This window comes from Schistocerca gregaria, chromosome X, assembly GCF_023897955.1.
Source record: "Schistocerca gregaria isolate iqSchGreg1 chromosome X, iqSchGreg1.2, whole genome shotgun sequence".
Taxonomy (NCBI): Eukaryota; Metazoa; Arthropoda; class Insecta; order Orthoptera; family Acrididae; genus Schistocerca; species Schistocerca gregaria.
Genome location: NC_064931.1, coordinates 799,800,450 through 799,820,960, shown reverse-complemented (window position 1 = coordinate 799,820,960; position 20,511 = coordinate 799,800,450). Strand labels below are relative to the sequence as shown.

The following is a 20,511-nucleotide window of genomic DNA, read 5'->3' as shown; positions in this document are numbered from 1 at the left end:
GTGATAGTGAAATGGAGACATGAAGGGACACATACAGCACAAAAGCATGCAGGCAGACCTCGTCTGTTGACCAACAGAGACTGCTGGCAGTTGAAAAGGGTCGAAATGTGTAATAGGCAAACATTTATCCAGACCATCACATGTGAATTCCAAACTGCATCAGGATCTGCTGCAAGTACTATGACAGTTAGATGGGAGGTGAGAAAACTTGGACTTCATGGTCGAGCAACTGCTCATAAGCCACACATCACACCAGTAAATGCCAAACAGTGCCTCAATTGGTGTAAGGAGCATAAACATTGGATGATTGAACAGTGGAAAAACTTTGTGTGGAGTCATGAATCATGGTACACAATGTGGTGACCCAATGGCAGGGTGTGGGTATGGCAAATGCCTGGTGAACATCATCTGCCAGCATGTGTAGTGCCAACAGTAAAATTTGGAGGTGTTAGTGTTATGGTGTGGTCGTGTTTTTCATGGAGGAGGCTTGGAGCCTTTGTTGTTTTGCATGGTGCTATCACAGCACAGGCCTACATTGATGTTTCAAGCACCTTCTTGCCTCCCCCTGTTGAAGAGCAATTCGGGGATGGCGATTGCATCTTTAAACACGATTGAGCACCTGTTCATAATTCACGGCCTGTGGCAGAGTGGTTACACAACAATAACATCCCTGTTATGGACTGGCCTGCACAGAGTCCTGACCTAATCCTGTAGAGCACCTTTGGGATGTTTTGGAACACAGACTTCATGCCAGGCCTCTTCGACAGACATTAATACCTCTCCTCAGTGCAGCACTCCTTGAAGAATGGGTTGCCATTCCCCAAGAAACCTTCCAGCACCTGATTGAACATATGCCTGCAAGAGTGGAAGCTGTCATAAAGGCTAAGGTTGGGCCAACTCCATATTGAATTCCAGCATTACCAATGGAGGGCACCATGAACTTGTAAGTGATTTTCAGCCATGTGTCCAGATACTTTTGATCAGATAGTGTATTTACAACTGAAATTAATTTTTACTTCATTAAAATCCCTCCAGACACTTGTAAATGACCACAGTTGTCAGTATTGTAGAGTGTGCAGCAACTCAACAGACCAACTCAAGTATTGATACACAAAATTTTTCTACTGTCCCTCTTACCTCTAACATATGAGCAGTTACTGCAACAGTATACACAGGATCATTATGTGTTCCCTCTTTCCGCTCTCTCATCAGGTAGTAGATTATGAGGCCCCCACAGGCCTAATCACACAGCTCCCCTCCTCATTTCCCCTGTGTGGGAATATTAATTCACACAGTGTGGTTTAGGATTCCAGTGTCACAAGAGTCAGAGTGGAGTTGTTGAGAATTTCTTGTTGATAGAGAGTCTTGTCTTTTGGATGCAGGGCAGCACACAGGCTTCAGTATTACTGTGGCGCCATTCATTGCCATCATTTTTTCAGTATACTCTTCAGCCCCCCCTCCCCCGTCGCCCGTATCTCTCCGATGACTTGGATTGCATTGAACCTGACAGCCTCAGTTCACTTGGCAGACAGAAGATTGCTTAAAAGTAAACTCCCATTATGGGTGCTCAGTAATGCAAACTATACAACACAATGTCAACATTTATGATTTATTGGATCACACCGCAAAAATGATCCACCATGCTGCTAAAGCATCCATTTCACATGTAACCAAGATAGTTGGAACCTCCCATTTGCTCTTATTTCACTCCTGTTTGATAAATGTTCTTTCACTAATTTTAGCTTTTTATTCACGTATCTATGAAATCCTTGTGTAATATGGGCTTGAATTGATCAAAATTTTAAGTAGACTTTGCCTCACTCAAATTCATTACTTAGACTTTTCTGTTCAATGTTCTGATTTCATTAGTGTAATTAATTTTGCTGAAAACCATGTTAACTAAAATTATTAACAAATTAAAACTTTAGTACAGTATGAGATAGGAAATTTTTGAGCTAATCAATCGAGTTATATTTACATCACACATTAGAAAGACAGGCTTCCAGACTTTATAGTAACATAATTTGATTTCCCTTCAAATAATTAACTTGATAGATAATTGTTATCAATGTCTGAATACACTCTCAATTACTTTCACCATTGGTACCATTATGCCTGTTACACTCCAGATTTCAGCAGGACTTCTGTTGCCCAGTTTTTCTAAATCAGATGACACCTTTCACTAATTGAATGATCCAGTAATTAAGAATTTGCATTTATGATTATAAATCTAAAAATTCCACATGAATTTCCCAATGCAAATGTATAAAATGGTTTCATTATACACTCCTGGAAATGGAAAAAAGAACACATTGACACTGGTGTGTCAGACCCACCATACTTGCTCCGGACACTGCGAGAGGGCTGTACAAGCAATGATCACACGCACGGCACTGCGGACACACCAGGAACCGCGGTGTTGCCCGTCGAATGGCGCTAGCTGCGCAGCATTTGTGCACCGCCGCCGTCAGTGTCAGCCAGTTTGCCGTGGCATACGGAACTCCAACGCAGTCTTTAACACTGGTAGCATGCCGCGACAGCGTGGACGTGAACCGTATGTGCAGTTGACGGACTTTGAGCGAGGGCGTATAGTGGACATGCGGGAGGCCGGGTGGACGTACCGCCGAATTGCTCAACACGTGGGGCGTGAGGTCTCCACAGTACATCGATGTTGTCGCCAGTGGTCGGCGGAAGGTGCACGTGCCCGTCGACCTGGTACCGGACCGCAGAGACACACGGATCCACGCCAAGACCGTAGGATCCTACGCAGTGCCGTAGGGGACCGCACTGCCACTTCCCAGCCAATTGGGGACACTGTTGCTCCTGGGGTATCGGCGAGGACCATTCGCAACCGTCTCCATGAAGCTGGGCTACGGTCCCGCACACCGTTAGGCCGTCTTCCGCTCACGCCCCAACATCGTGCAGCCCACCTCCAGTGGTGTCGCGGCAGGCGTGAATGGAGGGACGAATGGAGACGTGTCGTCTTCAGCGATGAGAGTCGCTTCTGCCTTGGTGCCAATGATGGTCGTATGTGTGTTTGGCGCCGTGCAGGTGAGCGCCACAATCAGGACTGCATACGACCGAGGCACACAGGGCCAACACCCGGCATCATGGTGTGGGGAGCGATCTCCTACACTGGCCATACACCTCTGGTGATCGTCGAGGGGACACTGAGTAGTGCACAGTACATCCAAACCGTCATCGAACCCATCGTTCTACCATTCCTAGACCGGCAAGGGAACTTGCTGTTCCAACAGGACAATGCACGTCCGCATGTATCCCGTGCCACCCAACGTGCTCTAGAAGGTGTAAGTCAACTACCCTAGCCAGCAAGATCTCCGGATCTGTCCCCCATTGAGCATGTTTGGGACTGGATGAAGCGTCGTCTCACGCGGTCTGCACGTCCAGCACGAACGCTGGTCCAACTGAGGTGCCAGGTGGAAATGGCATGGCAAGCCGTTCCACAGGACTACATCCAGCATCTCTACGATCGTCTCCATGGGAGAATAGCAGCCTGCATTGCTGCGAAAGGTGGATATACACTGTACTAGTGCCGACATTGTGCATGCTCTGTTGCCTGTGTCTATGTGCCTGTGGTTCTGTCAGTGTGATCATGTGATGTATCTGACCCCAGGAATGTGTCAATAAAGTTTTCCCTTCCTGTGACAATGAATTCACGGTTTTCTTATTTCAATTTCCAGGAGTGTAGATTGCATTTTTATAAACTGCTTCATATTTTATAAACAAAATTATCATCATAACATATAGCCCATCTGAATTAGCAAAATTTAAACTAGTCACTTTTCAAACCAAAATGTTGTTTCTGAATCAGAATATGTTCACTCCCATCTTTATGTGGCACACTGCACCCCAAAATAGTCACTCCCGGGCGAGCTAGTAAATAAGCAGTATGTATATCAGTATATGTAATAATGTTACAAAGTCCAAATTCCACTCGTAACATACTGACATCTCTGTGAAAATCCCATGAAGTCATTGACATTGCCGTATCTTTGTGAATCGCTATCATCAAAATTTAATTCACACCTAATCAGTGATTGTGCAGTACTTCAAAGTTATCAGCTGTATATATTGTATTAATTTTCCATGTCAACTGAAAATATTTCTGTGCATTAATATCTATCATCTTGCAACTTAATGTTGCCACTAACTGTGTAATCAGAAGCCAACTTTGATATTTAACTGTGAGATTTTCTAGGTAAAAGTGCACTGTGATTGTCAAACTGTTTTGTAGGAATTTGAATGTGTCTGCCTGTAAACAACTATTTTGTGTGAAAATTGGAACTGGTCATCATGTCGTATATAGTGACAATAAATATGGAAAACAGTCAAAGTTAGCTAAAAAGTGTGTAGCTTACATTGTTAGAGCAGTTCCTGAAATTCAGTTTACAGCAGTTTAACATGTTTTCTTCAATTGGACACCAAGAACAGAACAAAAATTTGTAGTTAGATCACATTCCACACAGTCTTCAGTCAGCTATGAAGACAGTCTGTCTCCTAGTGGAGTAATTGTCTGTCATTGTCTGTCTTTGTCATCATTGTCTGTGGCTCATGACATATCACCTGGTCTTGATAGGATCAATTACAGCATGGTATGGCACCTCACAAGTAGTGCAAAGAAATTCTCCTAGCCCATTTTAATTTGATGAGGGCAGTTTCACAACTCATGGAGAGAACCCATTTTAATCATCCTTTCTGAAATCTGGAGGGGGCCATACAAATCCTAGTATCCATCATAATGCTACTCTCGTAGTTGCATGGGAAAAACCCTACTGTGGATGATCAACTGCTGCCATGTTTGGATTTTGGAGTCCAGGCAGTTTCTTATTTGCTTTCAGTGTGAGTTGAACATATATCAATCATACTTAGAAAAAAGAGTCTAGATCACACACATCACATTTATTTATGTAACCTAGACTGTTTTTCTAAGTACAGTTGTGAAACTGAATGTTGTTTCCCCAAAATGTTTCCAAAAAATAGCAATTCAGCATTGATAATCTGACCCTGGAAGTGACTATACAACAGGCTTTCCTGTACATGTCACCTAATAGTTGTTTTCTTTGACCTTGAGATAGCCTGTGATACTACTAGGAGTCAAAATATAATTTGAGAGCTCCATGAATCAGCCATTCTTAGATGTTTCCCTGTATTTCAATTGTTCTTTTTTCCTTACATCATTTTATATAAAGGATGTTTTAGGAGGAACATTAAATATTTTAGGAGGTGGTAATCTAGACTAATTTGAAGAAAACATAAAGTGTAATATGTGTCCTGCTTTTTTTCAATCAGTTACAGGGTTACAAGTATAACAATGTAACCTAAACAAAAACTCACAGAAGCTATTAAGCAAAGGCAAATGATTAAGTTCAAAGTTGATTTTCGTAAATTTCCCCCTAGCTTAAGTGTGATACTGGGAGAACATACTCATCCTTGTAACCAAAAGAACCTCTTGCAATAATACTGTGAGCTCATTTCCTTAACCAATTGTCTATCATACCAGACAACTCATTTACAGAGAAGCATTTGTGAGAATGTCTCCACAAAGGCATGTGGCTTTTCATTGGTCCACAGATGTGAGTTAAGAGTCTTATTGATACTGTCATAAGTGAAAGTGGCTTCATCAGTAAACAGTATTAGTTGGATTACTCAACAATTTTCTATTAGGCAAGAACAATGTTCCAATCATGTACCTTCATTTCCTTCTCAGTGGTACTGAATCTATAATAAATTGTAAGGATAGTGGCCATTCATACCTAATATCTGCCATATCGTGTATGTGGCATGCTCATACACATAGAAATTCTGCATGTACTTTTTGGGGGACTACATTTGTCCAAATGAATGTTGTCTTCTTTTAACACACACTGTTCATTTGCATGCTCAGATGAGGTTTGACTGCTGGGCACTGATTGCACCATGTAACCTTTATCTGCTGAATTTTGGTGATCCTTAATTGAAACAGTTTTCTTTGCAACAATCAAAAATGAGCAACACACTTCATTTGAAACCTGACCATGTTGCCTGAAATGGGAATGTGTCCTTTTTTGCCTTTATGACTACTAATTTTAAGTGAAAAGGCTGCTTTGAGAGGATAACAGTTCATACTTTTTTATTTATTTATTTAGTTTGTAATGCACTTCTTAACAGTGGTTAGACCCAACCGTGCTCATATTAGCACCTAAAATCAGTTCCACTTTCAAGTTTCCCATTTCTTTGTGGATGTTTCCAAATTATGTTTTGTAACAGTTCATGGGAGCCTTAATAATTGTTCAAACAATAATGCAACCCTTCAACAGTTACTGCTGAGTAAGAATGATGATACCTATTTTTTCACTGTTCTTGTGTGTCATTGCACAAATTTGCTGAAGATAAACTGATTAATGACTCACTGTTGTTGAATACCGAGCAAGGTGGTGCAGTGGTTAGCACACTGGACTCGCATTCGGGAGGACGACGGTTCAATCCCATCTCCAGCTATCCTGATTTAGGTTTTCTGTTATTTCCCTAAATCATTTCAGGCAAATGCTGGGATGGTTCTTTTGAAAGGGCATGGCCGATTTCCTTCCCAGTCCTTCCCTAACCCGAGCTTGTGCTCCGTCTCTAATGACCTCGTTGTCGACGGGAAGTTAAACACTAACCACCACACACACACTGTTGTTGTATGTTTATCAACAACTTCAAACTGTTCATATATTTTTGGTGTGTGGATTGCATTGGACTATTCCATGTGTAACCCAACCAACTGCTGCCCTCACATTGCATCCAGGCACATAAACAATGGCACTTTGCATTGTTGAGCAAAACAGCAAGATAATGCTTCTCACAGGAAAAAGTATCCTCAGCTATGAATATTCTAAAGAACTAACAAATCAGAAAGGTTGCAACTGACTTCATCGTACTAATATCAGTAGCAGTATCCCTTACAACCAGTCTTTTGCAGTTCAGTGAAAACTTGAAGAAACACTCTTGAATTTGGCACCTTGTCGTTAAAAAATTATCTACTGTATTCTCTACAAGGATCAGCAGCAATTCCAATACAATAGTCATATACAGGTACTATACCAGCATTTGTAAATATGTGCAATGTGTCTCAAAGGTACAACAGAATTGCATAATAAATCACAATGACAATCACAGATGAAAAAATTCAGTTACGTTAACTCAAGCACAGCTTCTCAATTTTGACTTCAAAACAAAAATGATAGTTGATAAATAAACTCATAGCAACTGGTGTAACAAAACACAAAAATGAAATTTTCTCTCTGTAAATGGCTATGTCTCTTTAACCAATAAAAAATGAACATGTGTTATATGGAATGTTTTACTCAAATAAGTCTATACTACTACCTACTTAAATATTTATTGTTCCTCATGAAGCACCCTGTATAGAGTTGGAAATATCTTTTTGAATCATCTTGAATAAGGGAATGGTTTGACTCAACGTAGTGTTTTAAGTGTGGCACTATTGTCAACTGCTATTAACAGTATTACCACACTCGGCAAGGAACGACATCTAATACTCCCAATTTGTGGATAACTTCTTTAGTTTTTAGATTATCTTCTAGCATTGCAGGTAGAAAGTACCAACTACTTCTGACATGAGGGTGAAGGAATGGGCAGATAAAACTGGTTTGAGATTTTCGACTGAGAAATCTGTGTGTGTCCTTTTTTTAACTGTCAATTCTCTGTTTTTAAGAATGAGGGACACCATTGAAAAATTTAAAAGGGTGCCTTCAGTTTCTGGTCCTTAATTTTGATGAAAATCTTCCTTGGCTGCCACATCTGGCAAGTCTGAAGGCAATCTGTCTGAGAGCCCTAAATGTTTCAAAATGTGTTAGTCACAGGGCTGGATAAGCAGGAAAAACTTATCTGCTGGAGTTTTATCAAACCTTTGTACTTTTTCAGCTCGGCTATGGATTTACAATATAACTAAATAGGCTTCCACTGTTGGTGTCTCAATGAGTATAATTCCGCTGGGTATTGTACTGCATCATTGTATAAAATACTTTAATTATAAACTATAAAACTGATGTTTTGGCCATCTTACAGTGGCCTTCCTCTGGGCAAGACTGGTTTGCGAGGAGGAAAGATGCCTCTATTTATTACAGATGATCGATGTCAATATGTCATATCTGTAGAACTTGACTGGCCCTAGAATATAATACATTAGTCATTACAAAACTGAGAGCATAGGAAATAAGCTTGTTAGTGATTGGTGACAGTCTGAAAATCACTTAAAAGCCAAATAGTCCACAGGTAGCTTCTTTACTACACTCTTCCTTTCACAATGACTAATGTATTACATTCTTGGGCCAGGAAAATTTCACAAATATAATGTACTAATACCGATGTCATGGTAAAACACCCAGAATAATTTTAATCATTATGGATTTATTGGTCAGGTAGTGAATTATATTTAAAAATATTAAATGCCGCCCACCATGAGAGAATTAGGCTGGCCATCAGGGCACGTAAGATCAGCCCCATTTTCAGCCTCTCTGCTGAGGCTGATGAGCTGCTTCCTCACATCAAGTGGCAACTCCTTGTGGTGTGACACAAATGTAATACTCCCCACCCCAAACGGCTTACCACTATATTGCTTGCCTGCATTTCAAACAACACTTCAACTCTTCTCCAACAGTCGTTGAGCAGTGAGGCCTTTTGGGATACGCCCAAGAACCATGGACCTTGCCATTGATGGGGAGGCTTGCATGCCTCAGTGATACAGATAGCCGTACCGTAGGTACAACCACAACGGAGGGGTATCTGTTGAGAGGCCAGTCAAACGTGTGGTTCCTGAAGAGGGGCAGCAGCCTTTTCAGTAATTGCACGGGCAACAGTCTGGATGATTGACTGATCTGGTCTTGTAACAATAACCAAAACGGCCTTGCTGTGCTGGTACTGCGAACGGCTGAAAGCAAGGGGAAACTACGGCCGTAATTTTTCCCGAGGGCATGCAGCTTTATTGTATGATTAAATGATGATGGCATCCTCTTGGTTAAAATATTCCGGAGGTAAAATAGTCCCCCATTTGGATCTCTGGGCGGGGACTACTCAAGAGGATGTCGTTATCAGGAGAAAGGAAACTGGCGCTCTACAGATCGGAGCGTGGAATGTCAGCTCCCTTAATCGGGCAGGTAGGTTAGAAAATTTAAACAGGGAAATGGATAGGTTAAAGTTAGATATAGTGGGAATTGTGAAGCTCGGTGGCAGGATGAACAAGACTTTTGGTCAGGCGAATACGAGGTTATAAATACAAAATCAAATCGGGGTAATGCGGGAGTAGGTTTAATAATGAATATGAAAATAGGAATGCGGGTAAGCTACTACAAACAGCATAGTGAACGCATTATTGTGGCCAAGATAGATACGAAGCCCACACCTACTACAGTAGTACAAGTTTATATGCCAACTAACTCTGCAGATGACGAAGAAATTGAAGAAATGTATGATGAAATAAAAGAAATTATTCAAATATTAAAGGGTGATGAAAATTTAATAGTCATGGGTGACTGGAATTCGGCAGTAGGAAAAGGGAGAGAAGGAAACATAGCAGGTGAATATGGATTGGGGCTAAGAAATGAAAGAGGAACACACCTGGTAGAATTTTCCACAGAGCACAACTTAATCATAGCTAATACTTGGTTTAAAAATCATGAAAGAAGGTTGTATACATGGAAGGACCCTGGAGATACTAAAAGGTATCAAATAGATTATATAATGGTAAGACAGAGTTTTAGGAACCAGGTTTTAAATTGTAAGACATTTCCAGGGGCAGATGTGGACTCTGACCACAATCTATTGGTTATGACCTGTAGATTAAAACTGAAGAAACTGCAAAAAGGAGGGAACTTAAGGAGATATGACCTGGATAAACTGAAAGAACCAGAGGTTGCACAGAGTTTCAGGGAGAGCATCAGGGAAAAATTGACAGGAATGGGGGAAAGAAATACAGTAGAAGAAGAATGGGTAGCTTTGAGGGATGAAGTAGTGAAGGCAGCAGAGGATCAAGTAGGTAAAAAGACGAGGGCTAGTAGAAATCCTTGGGTAACAGAAGATATATTGAATTTAATTGATGAAAGGAGAAAATATAAAAATGCAGTAAATGAAGCAGGCAAAAAGGAATACAAACGTCTCATAAATGAGATCGACAGGAAATGCAAAATGGCTAAGCAGGGATGGCTAGAGGACAAATGTAAGGATGTAGAGGCTTATCTCACTAGGGGTAAAATAGATACTGCCTACAGGAAAATTAAAGAGATCTTTGGAGAAAAGAGAACCACTTGTACGAACATCAAGAGCTCAGATGGAAACCCAGTTCTAAGCAAAGAAGGGAAAGCAGAAAGGTGGAAGGAGTATTTAGAGGGTCTATATAAGGGTGATGTACTTGAGGACAATATTATGGAAATGGAAGAGGATGTAGATGAAGATGAAATGGGAGGTACGATACTGCGTGAAGAATTTGACAGAGCACTAAAAGACCTGAGTCGAAACAAGGCCCCCGGAGTAGACAACATTCCATTGGAACTACTGATGGCCTTGGGAGAGCCAGTCCTGACAAAACTCTACCATCTGGTGAGCAAGATGTATGAAACATGCGAAATACCCTCAGACTTCAAGAATAATATAATAATTCCAATCCCAAAGAAAGCAGGTGTTGACAGATGTGAAAATTACTGAACAATCAGTTTAATAAGCCACAGCTGCAAAATACTAACGCGAATTCTTTACAGACGAATGGAAAAACTAGTAGAAGCCTATCTCGGGGAAGATCAGTTTGGATTCCATAGAAATGTTGGAACACGTGAGGCAATACTGACCTTACGACTTATCTTAGAAGCTAGATTAAGGAAGGGCAAACCTACGTTTCTAGCATTTGTAGACTTAGAGAAAGCTTTTGACAATGTTGACTGGAATACTCTCTTTCAAATTCTAAAGGTGGCAGGGGTAAAATACAGGGAGCGAAAGGCTATTTACAATTTGTACAGAAACCAGATGGCAGTTATGAGAGTCGAGGGGCATGTAAGGAAAGCAGTGGTTGGGAAGGGAGTGAGACATGGTTGTAGCCTCTCCCTGATGTTATTCAATCTGTATATTGAGCAAGCAGTAAAGGAAACAAAAGAAAATTTCGGAGTAGGTATTAAAGTCCATGAAGAAGAAATAAAAACTTTGAGGTTCGCTGATGACATTGCAATTTTGTCAGAGACAGCAAAGGACTTGGAAGAGCAGTTGAACGAAATGGACAGTATTTTGAAAGGAGGATATAAGATGAACATCAACAAAAACAAAATGAGGATAATGGAAAGTAGCCGAATTAAGTCGAGTGATGCTGAGGGAATTAGATTAGGAAATGAGACACTTAAAGTAGTAAAGGAATTTTGCTATTTGGGGAGCAAAATAACTGATGATGGTCGAAGTAGAGAGGATATAAAATGTAGACTGGCAATGGTAAGGAAAGCGTTTCTGAAGAAGAGAAATTTGTTAACATCGAGTATAGATTTAAGTGTCAGGAAGTCATTTCTGAAAGTATTTGTATGGAGTGTAGCCATGTATGGAAGTGAAACATGGACGATAAATAGTTTGGACAAGAAGAGAATAGAAGCTTTCAAAATGTGGTGCTACAGAAGAATGCTGAAGATCTGATGGATAGATCACATAACTAATGAGGAAGTGTTGAATAGGATTGGGGAGAAGAGAAGTTTGTGGCACAACTTGACCACAAAAAGGGATTGGTTGGTAGGACATGTTCTGAGGCAATAAGGGATCACCAATTTAGTATTGGAGGGCAACATGGAGGGTAAAAATCGTAGAGGGAGACCAAGAGATGAATACACTAAGCAGATTCAGAAGGATGTAAGTTGCAGTAGGTACTGGGAGATGAAGAAGCTTGCACAGGATAGAGTAGCATGGAGATCTGCATCAAACCAGTCTCAGGACTGAAGACCACAACAACAAATGCTTTTGACTGATACTGATGATTCATGATAAGGTTGGAATTAAAATCCCACTTGGCTTCTTCAGAGGCATATAATTATTTTAGACTCAGCTATATTTAAGAAAGAGTGCAGTCCAAATGTAATTTTTAAATCTGTTTTTATAATGTTGTAGACAGGTGCCACACTCTTACTGAAGTATACACACATGGTTGAAAACAAGTGAATACCTTTGGCTTTGGGTGGTATTCCCTGGCTGCATCTTCAGGTATTGAATCCCTGATCAGTTTAAAGTTTTTGATGCTGAACTGTATGTGATCCTGAAAGCATTGGAGCATATGAGACATCATCAGGCAAGAAGTTCATCTGTTCTGATTCTCGTAATGTCCTATAAGCATTGGAACAAATGTACTCAGCAGATGAAATAATCCAGTTTCAATTAATGTGGGACAAAGTGCTCCCGTTTCAGCAGTAAGGGAAGCTGGTAACATTGTAATGCGTACCAGGGCATGAAAGAATTAGGAGAAATGAGATATTAGATGTAGCAGCCAAGAAGATCAACATAGAAATTGGTGTGCTCTGTGTAAAATTCTGGTTAAGGCTGTCATTCTGTTGTTGAGTCCAAAAGCCATGCAGCTTTTGGGGAGGAGTGGCAAGCTGCATTACGTGAAGCCAACCATCTAGATGAGGTGTTCTGGGTCTCTTCAGCAGAACTTGTAGCATAATATTTTCGTTTGCCATATTTGATGACTAAAGGGTTTTAATAATGGGTCCTCCGTTAATGAGTATTTACCTGGGGGAAAATCTTGGAGAAGAAAAGGTATAGATTCCACATGCACTCTGATACCTGAGTGGTTGTTTCCAGAACATAGTGTACACACTGTCAAGTGCAACTCCACAACTTTTCACCCTGTAGCAGAGATTGAGACACTTACAGCCAAACTTGTATTGCAACAATAAAGCAATTAGTTTAATTCCTTCACTTGACTCCACACTAGAGCACCCTGATCAGTGCTAAAACCCCACAAGTGAAGCTTGGTGTCATCATTACCACCAGTCTCCAGAAAGAACTGGGAATAGTTTCAAGTCTCAAGTAACAGACGTCATTGGTGCTAATATAAGTGACAATTTGCAACTGACTATAACCTGTGCTCTGAGTTGAGTCAAGATGGCCTATTCCACAAGAGACACACGCAGTGTGTACATCAGCTTTGTTAGCCTCCCATCATACTAACTGTGTAGGAGAGACCATTGTGTCCCTAATATTTCAAGTGCCTGCATCCAGCAGCCATTTCCTCCACCCCACCCCTCTATGTGTCAGCCTGAATCTCAATGAAGAAGAGGCTGTTGCTCAAGCAGAAGAGATGAGGCTCATTGGTTCTTATCTCTCTGTCATATGGAGGCAATACACCAGATTTGTTTCGTAAAAGTGTGAGGCCTTATTGACACTTTCTACAAACAATATTTTATGCAATGAGCCCCACATCAGAGTGCAACCCACCACCAACAGGTGATCGAGATTCTGTGTGGATGTCATAAACAATGGGAGATACTGCCAAGCTCTGTACCGCTTACTGCTGCTCCACCACAGGCACAGATGCAGCCATATGAAACTGGCTGATACTTACCAATTCAGCATCCAGCTTTTCACACACAAGTTATTTCTTAATTGAAGTAATGGCTGTAATCCAGGAAGGGTGGAGTCTCTCCACACCTGCACTACCGTGGTAATCATAACAAAAATTCTGCTATTACCTCTGCATTGGTTAGTTATTTGAATTGAGGTTATCACAGGATGCAGGGCTGTGATGTCTATACGTTTAGATATGATTGCCCAGTAATATGGGCCAATTGAGAGATAGAAAGTGGACAAAAATGTTTGAAGAATAACAGGTTTAAGGGCAGAGGGCAAAAAGTGCCATGGCAAGAGCCATGAGGAAAAAAAAAGAACCTCTACAATAATCTGGTAGTAGGAGCAGTAGTGAATTGCTTTCTATCTGTGACTGATCATGTTATGTTAGTAACAGGTATTGTGCAGCTCGATGCCAGTGTCCTTGCCATCTGATCATCATAGAGAGGTCAATCATCTGTGTGGCGATACCATGTGACACTGTGGTTGGTGCCACTGCTGCGTCCTGTCACAACTCAGTCAATGGGGTGACAGGGTGGAGTTGCTGTCCCTCATGGTTGCAGCCTGTTTCCCAGCATTATCTCTGTAGTTAGTGTTGCAAGCTGTGACTTTCCCAACTCCACCTTGTAGACCACTGGTTGGGAGCTCCAGTGGTTCAGCCCTGCTTCCTGTCGAGATGTTCGGCTTCCTCCAGGGAGCTGCTGCTGTGGTACAGAGGATGGCCACAAGGTCTGCGTGTTGTTACTGCAACTGGTGGGAGGCTTCCTCAGCCTCTGCTGTGAAGGCAGCTTTGTAAGTAACCTCTTCTGCCTCGGTAGCCTCGAGGTGCACAGTTGCCTTCTTGATGACTTCAGAAAATGGGGTGGTCGTCTGCTTCCCCCTCTTACTTCTCAGGTGCTGGCTACACTGCCCTCTCTTCTTCTTGCAGCCAGTCCTTCCCACCACTGCCACTGCTGAGATTTTCCAGCCAATCACAATTGGCTGCTGTGTATCTGTGCCTTCTTCTTCAACAGTTTTTCTTCTTGGTCATGGTCTTCTCGTACCTGGCTCAGCTGTGACAAGAGAAGGCTGGGTAGCCATGCCAGTTTGCAATATACGGCCCAACACAGTTAGCACATGTCGAAGCTGCTTCTTTCTTTCTGTCATAGGCACAGCTGTCATGCTTATCTCAGTACTTGATGCATCTCAGGGCATTGCAGCAAAAACATATCCACATGTCCCTCTTCTTGGCACCTGAAACACTGGGGCTTAGGGTCCAGGCCTGTAGGGAGAGATTCTATTTGAATCGAGAAGACTAGGGGCTTCTGAAATGTGAAGATGTCACCTGCCATTTGTATGGTTCTGATAGGTTGATAGATAGATAGATAGATAGATAGATGATGATGATGATGATTGGTTTGTGGGTTGCTCAACTGTGCGGTGATCAGTGCCCATACAAATTCCCAACCTTTGCTCAGTCCAGTCTCGCCACTTTCATGAATGATGATGAAACGATGAAGAAAACACACACACCCAGTCATCTCGAGGCAGGTGAAAATCCCTGACCCCGCCAGGAATCGAACCCAGGATCCAGTGCTCGGGAAGCAAGAATGCGACCGAGAGACCATGATGGCTCTGACAGATATTGATAGCTTCTTCCTGTTGGTCCGGTAATGCAGCTTGCCTGCTACATCCTCCAAACCAGCACGCAACAGCACTTCTTTGACTACCACCTCATTACAGATCCAGGCAACCCATGGAGGAGCACTTTGGTCATCTTGACACGGAGTTGTGGTGGCGACTTCTTATTTTCGAGCACCTCTATGATGCGTGTGGCCACAGCGCTCTTTGACTACCCTGTAGTTGGGAATGCTTAGTGCTTGCAGCTGGTTTGTGGCATCAGAATTGACAGACTCAATGCCGATTTCGTGCTTGCAGCAGCTACCAATCTTGTCATAAATCTCTCTTGTACCTCTGCATTGTATTTACAAAGGGAGGGACAAGTGTACGGTCATCATCTTTGTTTCATCTATCAGCATATCACTGCATTTAATGACCAAAGGCCCCTTCACTGCTTCATATTACTTCTGGCTGCCTCGTTTTTCGATGCTGCTTTGTAAAAACATGACAATTTTGATCCTGTCATGGGAAAGACACAATGGAAATTTTCTTTCTACAAGTGCCACAGCACAAGCACTTGCCACAGCTCTCCAACTGCCTCATTACTGTATCACACAACAACGTTGTCTCATTTCACTTGGTCAGGCTGAACTAACTTGGCTGCAGTCCCTAGTCTCATCTGCTAGTGAAACTCACACTTGATCATAGCTCCTGTTTAAACAAAAACAGCCAAAGAAATTAAAAGCACTAAACATAGATCAAAACTAAGAGATCAAACTATGCTAAGCAATAACCTGTTTTTTCGTAATTTACGTTTGTTTATTCAGCTGGAAATCGTGTGTTGATTCTGTGCTTCAGAATTTTTTTTTATAATATGAAATGTTTAACCTTTGCTGCTCATTAGACCAGTGTCTTTTGATTACATGGTTAACAGAAATATTTAGAGCCTTAGCCCTTACTTAATGTTTTTTGAAGTTAAAGCAATGCAGTCAGCAAGCCTACAAACTAGTGAAGTTGTCAGATGTGAACGTCAGACCTTGTTCCTTGGGTGTTGCTGCCAGCTGATATGTAAGAGAAAGTACTTCACCATATTTTTAGATTAGGAAATACTCATGACTTACGGTCTGTATGTAGTTAATTATAACCAGATTTAATGTATTAAATTAACCTCAAGACCTATACATATTTTATTTTTTTCTTATCAGGTTACTGTTAGTTTTTGCATTTAGCTAAACATGACGATTCAGTGGTCCACTTTGGTTGCCATCTTAAGATGATAGGCACTATTTCAGTTTGTTGAAATGTTGCCACACCATTGCAGCATGGTATCTCAGTTGAGGATAGTGTTCATTTGTACTGCTGCAATGTCTTGTTTAATAGAATGTAAAATCTTATGGCAAACTCATCAAAAATACAAGTTATTAGTTGTTTTTTAGATGGTCTCCCACAGATTCTACATATTTATTGAATGTCACTCAAATTGAAACTCAAATATATTATGTACAAGCAGTTTTGCCAGCGGTTGTGGCCGAGCGGTTCTGGGCGCTTCAGTCCAGAACCGCGCAACAGCTACAGTCTCAGGTTCGAACCTTGCCTTGTGCATGGATGTGTGTGATGTCCTTAGGTTAGTTAAGTTTAAGTAGTTCTAAGTTCTAGGGGACTGATGACCTCTGATGTTAAGTCTAATAGTACTCAGAGCCATTTGCCATTTAAACAAGCAGTTTCAATCTCAGAGATACTAAGATTCAACCAATTACAACATTTCAGCTCATACTTGTCACTGATTGGTCTCCCATGTCAGTTGATTCCTTATTCTTACACACAGGTTCTTAAAAATATGGATGGTATGCGTAGTTCCCTGCAGTAATAGAGTTTAGGTGTTTTTTGCCTAGTGTTGGTACGAAATGACTGCCAAATGGTTCTCCATGCCTCTGATATCACTACCATATTCATTTTTCCACTGGTAGGCTAAATGCCTTCAACATCCTGTTGTTGAGGTGAGATATTGAGATACACTGAACGAAATAAAGCTCATGCTTTTGGCAATTGCAGTTGCATTGACAGACATAAATTCAGAAGTCCACCCCCTCCCTCTTTTGTCTGCACCCTATCCTACCACTGAGGACAGTTAGTATCAATTTTGTATTTTCTATATCAGTGTTGTTTGTACAAAAATTGGGTTGAAATATCTGTTCTTTGTGAATATTTTTGTAAAGAAATAATTTTAACTCTAGTGTTCTTCCATTTTTACAGAAATTCCAAATTCTCTACATACTTCAAAGGATACTCGGGCTACGCCTTCACCATCACATAGTGTAGCATCAGTTAGTGGCAAAAAACATGATATGTCAGATGATGTCTCAACAATTGACAAGGATGCCTTAAATATTGTGGAAGTTGACTCGGATGCCCCTGGTGGGGATTCGTTGGAGCTTGTGGAGCTCGAACATCGAGCTCGTTCAATTCGGTCATTGATAATGCAGTGTGATGCTGAAAGAGAGAATGTATCTGAAGTTAGTGACAAGTCCGCAGGAATTGGTTCAACTGAATTTGGCAATAGAAAAGACAATATTTTAGATGGTATGACTGTGACCCAGAAGCATCAAGAATTAGATCCTCTTTTCTTGGTATGTGCACCTGGATCTAAAGTGGTCCTAACATCATGTAAGAAAAGCAGAACAGATTTAAACTGTAAAAGTAAACTTACAGTATATGAGAGACTTGGTCACAATGCAGTGCTTGTATCTGGTGATTACACAGTTTTGGAATCTAAAATTCCAGAAAACAGTTCAACAGGAGTGGCACATGGAAATGGGAAAGGTGGTGATAATGAAACAGTTGGGTGTGACAGTTGCCTTCCTAGCACTCCAGAATCATCATGTATTCATAACTCTACAGGAGTAGAATCTGTCTTCCATAATACAGGTCCATTGCAAATAACTATTAGTGCACTAAATGGTGGCTCACTGTCTAGGAAAGATCTGCAAACAAATTCACAATCAGCAGAAAAAGTGAAAGAAAAGAATATCCATAAAGTAGTGGAAACCAGTAAAATGTGTACAAAACTGCGTGAAAGAATTAAACGCACGCAACAACTTAAAAAATGTAAAGAAGATAATATTAAAGCAGAAACCATAATACTAGGAACAGTTGAGGAATACAAGTCATTAAATACAAAATAACATCAGAATTATATTGTGAAAATATTAATTTTATGTGAATTTGTGTTATACGTCTTGAATCGGATAAATCAGTAAAATTACCTATGTTATAATTTAATGCCACTTCATAATAAATAGCCTCTTCAAATCAATTTTGACTAGCTTTGTTGATTGCCTGGACAACACATTCCTCAATCATCACACAAGTAACATTAGATGATCATTTTACTAGGAATACTTTTACCTGTTATTTCTTGAACACACAGACAGACAGATGCTGGAATAATAGAAAACAGGGGAGTTGGACAAAGAACTGTTAACTGACCTTGGAAAGTGTTTTGTTAATATAACAACTACATATTTTGTACATTGTCTTCATAAAATGTTTTCACATTTGTTGCATCATTGCTGAACTATGCCAGCATCTTATTGAATATTAGAATGTGATTAGTTGCTTAGCACCATGTATCAAGTGTAGCATGAACAGTGCAGCAATGTTAAGCCTGAAATGTGCATCGGTGGCAGTGACTTGGATTAAGATAGAGCAGGATTGAAATCTCAATGAGATTACACAAATTTTCATGCTTTCTATAAATTTCTTAAGGTAAGTACTTCCAATTATTGTTCCACCTGAACTTTTGCACCATCTCCAAGGCCTAGTTTTCATCAGGACATTAAATTCCATTCTTCCTCCCTTCCCTTTCACAATGCTTCTGTTAATTTCAACTGTATGTTGTTTACCAAAGTTAATGTGCATATTACTGTGTGTTACTAACAATAAAAGTTTTTGTTTATAGAATGCATTGTGAAGTTTCAAATATTCATTGTTGTTTACAGATAATATACAATAGAATTTATAAACACTTAATACAGAAAGAATGGTGAACAGGAAACTATTTGGTTGTCAAAAAGGATTGTCAAATGAACAATCTATATTTGCCTTGACAGATGATGTACTAGAATTTGAAATCATTGTCAGTTGGGATATTTTGTGATATTGCTAAGGCTTTTGAGTGTGTGAATCATGATAGCCTCATGCAAAAGTTAAAATAATATGGAATAGTAGAAAGCAGTTTTGTGTCATTTACCTAATTTGCAATATAGAAAGCAGAATGTTTTGTATTCCCCAATTTAGACAAAGAAATTTATTTACACTTTATTGAATACATTTAAACACAGAATAAATGATGCATGGTTCATAAGACCTACTGATCCTGTCACTTTTATCTGTCAAAAAAAAGTGAAAATTGGCCTGCAGTCACTTTGCTTTACGTTGACTGGCTGACAAACCCACTTAAGCTGCTGGCTGGAGATGCTTTGCTGCTTGCAGCTCACAGTGACCCTACTGGATGAAGGTGTAACAAGGCATATCAGTAGTGTGGATTTATCTGTTAATACTTCCTGCAGCATTACAAGATCCCCCTTCACTTGAAAATGACCTGGTGGATCCATTGGAGGATGGCATGGTGGCAACTTGTTGGTGCCAGATGTGGTCCCAGCTGGCACCTTCTGGACATTGATGCTGGGAGAGATGGTCAAGAAGCTGGAGCTGGCTGGTCAGACTGAGGTGCTGGAAGCACAGATGGTTTGACCACTGGAGAACCACGTCAAAGTCCACAAGGACTACCAGCAGCAGCACCAAATGCCCATCATGCCTGGTGAGATGGAGATCATGGCATGGAGTCAGCCACTGCTGAGGTAGCACGTTGAACAGTGGACACATCTGGCCAAAATGCTACAACCAAAGCTGATTCCAACACTTGTGGAGTAACACCCACAAAGTTGCCACCAAAACCAGTTGGCAGCCTTGTTACTCCAAAATTAACTCCAGAATCCAACATGGGTCCACCCAAAATTACGCATCTAGATTGAGGTGTCCACGCAAAATCGCATTGTTTCTTCAACTCAAGCAGACATCAGTATTAAAGGTTGAGCAGCATCAGATGTAAATGCTTTTGCAGACACTTCTCCAGACTTCAGCGATGGATGGATGTATGTCACACTGTGAGAATCTTGGAAAGCATTAAGAGGTAGCTTGGATGTGGCTGTCCTCCTATCCTTTGACATTTGGGTCTTAAAGGTGTGGACAAAACGTAGCATCAGATCATTGGAGGCTGGTGAAATGTAGTAGGAGTGACAGGTTCAATGCCATTACAGGTGCAGAATT

The 20,511-nt window shown here is 40.8% G+C and overlaps 1 protein-coding gene across 4 annotated transcripts in view; it reads left to right on the top strand.

Moving 5' to 3' along the window:
* Positions 1 to 18,496, top strand: part of LOC126299391 (caspase activity and apoptosis inhibitor 1-like) — a 200,820-nt gene extending 182,324 nt beyond the window's left edge. For all 4 annotated transcript variants that reach the window (XM_049991264.1, XM_049991263.1, XM_049991265.1 and 1 more), the window contains one exon: positions 17,437 to 18,496. In XM_049991264.1, the coding sequence (XP_049847221.1) occupies positions 17,437 to 18,365 (929 nt within the window). In that variant the 3' untranslated portion in view covers positions 18,366 to 18,496. The remainder of the gene's footprint in view (positions 1 to 17,436) is intronic.
* The last annotated feature ends 2,015 nt before the right edge of the window (positions 18,497 to 20,511 follow it).